This window comes from Triticum urartu, chromosome 4 (genome assembly GCF_003073215.2).
Source record: "Triticum urartu cultivar G1812 chromosome 4, Tu2.1, whole genome shotgun sequence".
Lineage (NCBI taxonomy): Eukaryota > Viridiplantae > Streptophyta > Magnoliopsida > Poales > Poaceae > Triticum > Triticum urartu.
The window spans coordinates 578,300,896-578,309,709 of NC_053025.1; the positions used below are offsets into that span (position 1 = coordinate 578,300,896).

The window sequence follows — 8,814 nt, forward strand, 5'->3', positions numbered from 1 at the left end:
GGCCCTTGGGGCACGCCAAGGACGGGAGGAGTCCTCCTCCTAGTAGGAGTAGGACTCCCCCTTTCCTAGTCCAACTAGGAGGAGGAAGGGGAAAGGAAGGAGAGGAGAAGGGAGAAGGAAAGGGGGGCGCCGCCCCCCTTCCCTAGTCCAATTCGGACTAGAGGGGGAGGGGCGAGCGGCCCTGCCTTGGCCGGCCCTCTCTCTCTCCACTAAGGCCCATGTGGCCCATTAGTTCCCCGGGGGGTCCGGTAACCCTCCGACATTCCGGTTTTCTCCGAAATCACCCGGAACACTTCCAGTGTCCGAATATAGCCGTCCAATATATCAATCTTTATGTCTCAACCATTTCGAGACTCCTCGTCATGTCTGTGATCACATACGGGACTCCGAACTATCTTCGATACATCAAAACACACAAACTCATAATACCGATCGTCACCGAACTTTAAGCGTGCGGACCCTACGGGTTCGAGAACTATGTAGACATGACCGAGACACGCCTCTGGTCAATAACCAATAGTGGAACCTGGATGTTCATATTGTCTCCCACATATTCTACAAAGATCTTTATCGGTCAAACCGCATAACAATATACGTTGTTCCCTTTGTCATCGGTATGTTACTTGCCCGAGATTCGATCGTCGGTATCTCAATACCTAGTTGAATCTCGTTACCGGCAAGTCTCTTTACTTGTTCCGTAATGCATCATCCCGTAACTAACTCATTAGTCACATTGCTTGCAAGGCTTATAGTGATGTGCATTACTGAGACGGCCCAGAGATACCTCTCCGATACTCGGAGTGACAAATCCTACTCTTGATCTATGACAACTCAATAAACACCATCGGAGACACCTGTAGAGCATCTTTATAGTCACCCAGTTACGTTGTGACGTTTGATAGCACACTAAGTGTTCCTCCGGTATTCGGGAGTTGCATGATCTCATAGTCTTAGGAACATGTATAATGTTATGGAGAAAGCAATAGCAACAAACTAAACGATCATCGTGCTAAGCTAACGAATGGGTCAAGTCAATCACATCATTCTCTAATGATGTGATCCCGGTAATCAAATGACAACTCATGTCTATGGTTAGGAAACATAACCATCATTGATTCAACGAGCTAGTCTAGTAGAGGCATACTAGTGACATTCTATTTGTCTATGTATTCACACATGTACTAAGTTTCCGGTTAATACAATTCTAGCATGAATAATAAACATTTATCATTATATAACGAAACATAAATAACAACTTTATTATAGCCTCTAGGGCATATTTCCTTCACAACCCACTCGGGCGCGCTTGGGCCCCCAGGCGCGCCCTGGTGGGTTGTGCCCCCCTCGGGGCACCCACCAAGTGCTGCTCTGGCCCATCGGGAGTCTTCTGGTCCATAAAAAATCCACAAAAAGTTTCACAGTGTTTGGACTCCGTTTGATATTGATTTCCTATGATGTAAATAACAAGCAAAAAACGACAACTGGCACTGGGCACTGGGTCAATAGGTTAGTCCCAAAAAATGATATAAAGTTGCTATAAGATGATTGTAAAACATCCAAGAATGATAATATAACAGCATGAATACTTCATAAATTATAGATACGTTGGAGACGTGTCAGCAGGGCAAGGCAAGGCCCCTAGGCGGCCGGCGGCCAGCCCTGGGGCGCGCCCTGGCCTCTCCCTTCCCTTCCCACCTATATATATGTGGGAGGGGGCACCTAGCACACACCCGATCAATTGTTAGCCGTGTGTGGTGCCCCCTCCATCGTTTACACCCCCGGTTATTTTTTCATAGTGCTTAGGAGAAGCCCTGCAGAGATCACTTCACCATCACCGTCATCATGCCGTCGTGCTGAAGGAACTCATCTACTACCTCGATGTCTTGCTGGATCAAGAAGGCGAGGAACGTCACTGAGCTGAACGTGTGCAGAACGCGGAGGTGTCGTGCGTTCGTTACTTGATCGGTTGAAGCACGAAGAAGTTCGACTACATCAATCGCGTTGTGAAACGCTTCCGCTTACGGTCTATGAGAGTACGTAGACACACTCCCCCCCTCGTTGCTATGCATCTCCATGGATAGATCATTGCGTGTGCATAGAATTTTTTTGTTTTCCATGCAACATTTCCCAACATGAGCTCCTTGGTATGGCTTGCTTTCAGCTTGAGAAAACGGTCTAGCCTCTGCGTGATGTCGTTGACTCTATGAAAGGTTGGATGTTGCATATGGAGAGCTTCATGGAGGGAGCTGAGGCTGCACTGGGCGGGCTCTTCCTGACGCTGCCTGTGTTGCAGACTACTCATGTGTTGTGCCCTTTGGTTGTGCCCAATGGCAGCTTCGACGTTGAGAAGGGAGATGAGCTTCATGGTCGTTTATCCCCTCGTGCTAGGGCTAGCTCACCGCCACTAGCCTCTGAGGGACTTGACAGTGATGTGGTTGTGACTCCGGTGCTACGGATCATGCCCGAGCTTCGGGAGTTGTGTGGGGGCCCGGTTCTGCCTTTGTGCGTCGAGCAACTGCAGGTAGACCCTCCCGAGATCTCGGCTATGGCTTTGCCACCAACATCACCCCTGTCGAGCAATATTGTTGATGCCGAAGAGAGTAGTGATTTGGACGGTGCGATCTCTCGCTTACCTAAGTCCATTGGGCGACAGGCGTCAGCCATTGAGCGCGAAGTTTCAGATGTTGCCGCCCTTCCCTCATCTACGACCATCGAGCAGGTGATGCTTGTGAGTGGCATGGCCATTGAGCCAAGTGTGTTGGCACCTACTCCAAATCCAGATGCTCTCTTCGTGAAGGAACTTTATGACTTGCTCGCTAGCGTGGAGGTTGTTAGACCTGGTTTGGGCAAGTCGATTGCTTGCCTCTTGACGGGGACGCCAATAAGGGGTAAACAAAAGAAGGTGGGCAAAGGCAAGAGTGGCGTCATAGGCAAGGCGTCTCTGGTTGCTTGATGGATGATCTTCGTTCTCTCTGCATGTCCTCTTGGATTGGGAGGTGCATGATGTCTTGTGTCGTGATGTTCTTGTCGGGATTCACTTGGCGTAGTAGCAATGTCAGGGTTGTGTGTTCCGCGAGTTTGGTAAGGGCCGATTGTGCGGTTGTGGGGTTTCTTACCATATGAGCAATTAGTCCGTACTCTATTTGTGTAGGTTTTCGCTCGGTTTTCCTTAAATTAACTAGGAAATTCTCTTCTTCTTAATTAGTCGATGAGGCAAAACTTTTGCCAAAAACGGAGGAGACAAGTGATTCTGGCCGCTCTCGGCTTGCTGCAATCTTTTCTTCTATACTTCTATTTCAACACTAATGAAAATAGAGGGAAAGGGGTAGATAGCTAGGCACGGCTAGACATGTTTGTGCCATCCCACGGACCCGGGCGTGCTGCTGAGACAAGCAGCATGGCAACTACATGCCTGCACTACTGTTGTCGATGTTGACATGCATGACACACACACTATCCTGGGCTTGTGCAATGCTAAGAGCAACTCTAACGCGCCAACCCAAACTGTCTATGCGTGTCCATTTGGGTCGAAACTGGCACAAAAATCGACCCAACACGCCGACGCAAACGGACCAACATTCGGTTTTTGGCCACGCATGATCCATTTCAAGCCCAAATTTGGGCCAGCCCTTATCTTTCCCCTGGCCCGATGGTCGTTGGAACATTTGTCATTTCCCCCTTTCTCCCATTGACTGCCACCACACTCAGCCGCCCCTCCTCGCCACCGCCGCCTAGTTCCGGTGCCCAGGCCTGCCTGCAGCACCTAGATACGCCCCCAGCAACATGCCACCACTCGAATGCCCCATACTCTAGCGTTGGGGGACAGTTTTCGCCGCCGTCGCAGCACTCCACCATCGACGCCACCCCCTCGCCTCTGCCACCGGCAGCACCGCCTTGCACGTATACCTCGCTTATCGGACACCACCACGTTCGCCTCCATGCCGATAGTCATGTTACCTGGTATCGGAAAGGTGCAAGGCTCTTCACGGGCCGGCTTCTTCCACCATTCCCGCAAGGTGTTCGGCGGTTTTCCTGCAAGGTACAAATGAACTCCGGCGATGAGTACTTTTTCCACAATTTCATTTGCAATTCGGATGATTTTTCATCCGATGATGAGGAGATTGTGGCTGCTGCTTTGGTCGTCCATGACCACATTAGTAGGAAGCGGCTGATGTTCAGGGGCTCAATCCTGGGACATACTCCGGCGTTGAATCGCAACACACACACACACACACACAGAGGAGCATTGCCTATTCAGGTGGGACTACTTCGAATCTGTTGACCCACTCTTCAAACACAACCTATTCCGGCGCCGCTTCCAGATGGCTAGACATGTGTTTAACCGTATCCGGGATAGGGTGGTCGCATACGACAACTATTTCGTGTGCAAGAAGGATGTCCTGGGAAAGATTGGCTTCTCCTCTTATCAGAAATACACTGCAGCTATTCGGATGCTTGCATATGGAGTACCCGGTGATCTCATTGATGAGTATGTCCGAATGAGCGAGTCCACGTGCCTATACTTCATGTACAAATTCTAGAAGGCTATGGTAGTAGTGTTTGGCCCGGATTACTTGAGAGATCCAACTACTGCAGATACAGTCCAATTGTTGGTGATCAATGCCAGTATGGGCTTTTCGGGCAAACCATCATAGGGTTGGGATGGGGAACAAGCGCGCGCAGCCAAACATCAATGTGATCACAGTGCTCCATGGCAAACCATCCGCGCGAGGGGATGGCGTCGTTACAGGAGGCCTTGAGGGTAGAAGCAAGGGAGGGCGTGGCCCTTCTGAAGACAACGGCGTTGTACCTTTTCCAAAGGAGCACACAAGCCAATGTTCATATACACGAGTCAAAACAAATAGTAAACAAGCTAGCCCAATGTGCAAAGCCAACATGGCACCAAAGCTAGCCAGCCTAAAGTACAGAGCCAACATGGCAACGCATAGAAACGCTCACAAGAGGACCGCAATGACAAGCCCTAACCACTAGTATATTCTTGTTCATGATGGATATTATTAGCCACCAATGAAATCATGTATATTTGTAATTTTTTTACTAAAAGAATGTATTATACGGGGCTACATACAGACTCGGCCGTGGGTATTGTTGTGGTCAAGTAAATGTAGCGTACGTAGGACGATGTGTGTACTGTGCTATGCGTACGTATGAGTTACTGTTCCTTGTAGTCCTTGTTATTGTATGGGGCGAAAAGCTCGGCGATCCAGTTGGCCTTGCGAAGCGTGGCGGAGCCCAGGTCGGCGCACATGCCGTCGCTGTCGTGGATGCTGTAGGTGGAGATGCAGTGGCGGCGATAGAACCGCGTGGTGCGGCGCATTGCGTCGGCCTCGCCGGCGACGTGCCCCATCATGGCCTTCACGCTCGGCAGCTCGAACCGCCCCTCCAGCAGCCCCGACAGCCACCGGCACCGCAGCTCCGACGTGTGCAGGTTCGACACGCTCTCCACGAACCCGACGAACGCCATGTTGGGGATCAGCGGGTGGATCGTGCCACTGCCAAAATAAATTGCACTTCAGCGTCGATCGATTTGTATATGTTGGAGCAAAAGATAAACGCAACGTGTACACGTACCGGTAGAGCGGCATCATGGAAGACTTGCCGACGACGAGGTCGCGGAAGGGCTTTGGCAGGACCTCACGGAGCTTCTCCTTGCCCTCGAAGCCGGTGGCGAGGAAGACAAGGTCCGCCTCCACCTTGGTGCCGTCGTCGAGGACCACGCCGTTCTGCGAGAAGCACCAGCCGGCGGAGGTCCTCTTGAAGCAGACAAGGCCACGGTCCGCCATGTCGAAGAAGCCCTCAGGGAGGATGGCCATCTGGCAGCTGGCGTAGTCCTCGACGAAGGGGTGGTCCGGCGTCAGACCGTACTTGCCCAGCGGCAGCTTCCATGACAGGTACGACTCGATGAACTTTGACACCCCTGCCCGCTGCACCACCAGAATTCAAAACACAACACGTTGCTCTCAGATTGTGATATGCATGCAAGGTCTCTAGCATGCACACGTGCATATATATGTTAATACGTTCATAAGTATTTCCCTATATACGTGCATGTGTATCATGTACAAGTTTCACGCTGTGAGATGAATTCTGACGCACACATACCAGTGGGCTCATGAGGCGGCAGACGAGGGATCGGAAGAACCCTTGGTTGGGCCGCTCGTAGAAGAGCTGAGACAAGCGTGTGGAGTAGAACATGGAGAATGGCAAGCCCCAGATGGAGTACGATGGCACCACCCAGTGCAGGGTCCGCACCAGCATCGTGCACGGCTGCCCTCCCTCGCCTGCAAACAAACAAGCAAACGCGACCGGTTAATGGGTCGATCCATATCAAACACATCTCGATCTAGCTCTTGTTTCCTACACGGAATCATGACTCATCCAGTTGTTCCTACTATACTAACTAGATGATACCCCGCACGTTGTTGCGGGAATATTTGCAATACATTTCGATGATATGTGATTTCTATGGAACGTAAATAGTGATACTACGAAAACTAAAATTGCAAATCCATATGCTTTATTGTGTTTGATTAATGTATTGTAAAATATCTAATATATGTTTGCATGTTGAGGTGGACATTTTCATGTGCATGAATGCATGTTGTGAATAGTGATGGGTCTTTTGCTATGCATGTTGCTTGATGATGTGGCATGCTTGCATGTTGAGAGAAATATGTTAATGAGGGCTAGCTATTTAGATATAGAAGATTTCAGGTCTTTACTCCAGCTTGGGTTCTAGAGCATTTACTATCTGGTGAGAACTGGGCGTGTCAGTTTCTCCGCTCTGCAAATGAGTGCGTTTTGGCTGTATAGTGGACTATTATTGTTTTCTTAATGAAAATCAGGGGTAAACCCCTTTTGATAAAAAAAAATTAATTTCAGGTCAAGCGTCAACCTGTTCGGTACCAGCACTGATTATACTATGTTTTGAGAAACTGCTGAAATGCATACTAAACCGCCATGCCAGCTACCAGTCTAGTTTTGAAAGTTCGGTTGGAACGGCAGATAATCTTTGTTGCAAATCTGCTACTACTGGTCAAACATGCAAACACTTTGTTACATATATGATCGAGTGATGCTTATAAATTGCTCATGCGGTAAAAGTCAAGGCGGTATGCGTACTGATTGCGTCTAGTGTACTTTGAACTTGTAAATGCAAGAGACCTACCTAGAATTATAATAGTGCATGATGAAGTGTGCGAGGGGTCAAGACAAGAGTGACCTTTTCTGGACCAGAGTATCCGACTCTCCGAAATCTCTAAGGCACATGTCACCAAATATGGCATGTATTATTCAGACATCCACTTCATCGAATGATGGGACGTTTCCACAACACATATTACTATCCTGTTTTGTTTTGTTATATATAAGCTCTGTGTGAACTTGCTTGATATTCTTTTTCTACATTATGATAGCTTATCTGCCTTCTGCTAGTTTCATGCATAGTTCCATGTTGAATTTTGTCCATATTTTAGGAGAATTTTAGTTCAAACCATGTTAAATCTTCCAATCAATATATACGCACCTTGGTTTGCCTGGGCACATTCGTTGGCTAGATCAATAGCGCTCTTCTTGTAGCCAACCACCACAGCCTTCTTGCCTCGCATTAGTTCAACGGTCTCCTCCTCGCTCAGCTTGCAGTAGTCCAGCGAGTGCATCACCGTCCCCTTGAACACCTCCGGCCCCTTCCCCGGCGGGAACACCGGCATCCGCGGCACGTCGCCGTACTTCCCCGTGCACATCACCACGAACTCGAACTTGTAATACTGCAGATTACCGTGCGTGTGAGATCGATTGAATACAAATTATCTTGAAACCAGCATGTCAAAGTATATATGGTACCTGAACGGTGTTGGAGTCGCCGGTGACGATGCCGACCTCCCACATGGGCTTGCCACGGAGCGGATCCTTGCCGGTGCCGCTCCACAGCTCGGTGAACCCGGCCTGGGCGCCGCTGAGGAACTTGATGTCCACCACCTTGGACCCGAATGAGATGTAACGCCAGAGGTCGAACTCGTCGGCGTAGCCCTCGAGGTAGTCGACGATCTCCGAGTGGGTCGGGAACGAAGGGTCGTCGCGGTTTTTCCAGGAGTAGTCGGAGAACTCGTAGTCCGGGCGGGGCGTCTGCAGCCGCGTGGTGCGGTAGACGCAGTGCTTCCACACCCCGCCGACGGACGGCGTCGCCTCGAACACGACGGGGTCGTAGGCCGCCATCTGCTTCGCCGCGGCCAGGCCGCTGATCCCGCCGCCGATGATGGCCACGCGGGACACCGGAGGCACGGTCTCCCTCGTGGCCCGTGCCGCTTGTCCTTGCGCCATGGCCATCGTCTACCCGAGGTGTTGGATGGAACTGGCTGTGTGTGTGCTGATCGAGGTGATCGAGGGATGTGTGCGCACTGGCTAGCTGCTTCTTGCAGGCGTAGCTAGGAGGCTGCGAGAGAGATGATTCTTGCAGGCGTAGGAGGCTGCGAGAGAGCTAGAGCTGGAGGCGCTGTTGAGCTTTGTGTGTGTTGGTGTCGACAAGGGCAGGGCCTGGTGTATTTATAGGGTTAGGGATGCTAGCACGGGGGCTCTCGAGCATGTGAGCTTTCCACAGTTTCTCTTAGAAAACGTACGGAAACGTAGGGAGAGACGAAATGCCGCAGCTAGCGAACTGGAAAGCCGGCCAGCTAGGTCGGAGGTATGCAGGTCTGGAGAGCACGCATCCTCTTTTTCTCTTGGCTTTTGAACCAAACGACTAAATTAAGTTTTGTTTCATATTTGAGTTTCCGGTGACCAGGTCTTTCAAATGAG

The 8,814-nt window shown here is 50.3% G+C and overlaps 1 protein-coding gene across 1 annotated transcript; it reads right to left on the reverse strand.

Annotated features, from left to right (window-relative positions):
- Positions 1-4,836: 4,836 nt before the first annotated feature.
- On the reverse strand, positions 4,837-8,515 carry LOC125554223 (probable flavin-containing monooxygenase 1). Its single transcript, XM_048717806.1, has 5 exons — positions 7,864-8,515; positions 7,547-7,787; positions 6,124-6,302; positions 5,593-5,945; positions 4,837-5,513 (listed from the first exon to the last, which is right to left on the reverse strand). The coding sequence occupies exons 1-5, from the start codon at positions 8,344-8,346 to the stop codon at positions 5,174-5,176; spliced, it is 1,596 nt and encodes a 531-aa protein (XP_048573763.1). The 5' UTR covers positions 8,347-8,515; the 3' UTR covers positions 4,837-5,173.
- Between the last annotated feature and the right edge of the window lie 299 nt (positions 8,516-8,814).

What these genes read in the sequence shown, in the direction of transcription:
- LOC125554223 (XM_048717806.1), bottom strand. Translation starts at nt 8,346, where the DNA reads ATGGCCATGGCGCAAGGACAAGCGGCACGGGCCACGAGGGAGACCGTG. An exon ending in GCGACTCCAACACCGTTCAG is followed by an intron (nt 7,788 to 7,863) that starts GTACCATATATA and finishes GGTAATCTGCAG; the next exon opens with TATTACAAGTTCGAGTTCGT. An exon ending in GCCGCCTCATGAGCCCACTG is followed by an intron (nt 5,946 to 6,123) that starts GTATGTGTGCGT and finishes CTGGTGGTGCAG; the next exon opens with CGGGCAGGGGTGTCAAAGTT.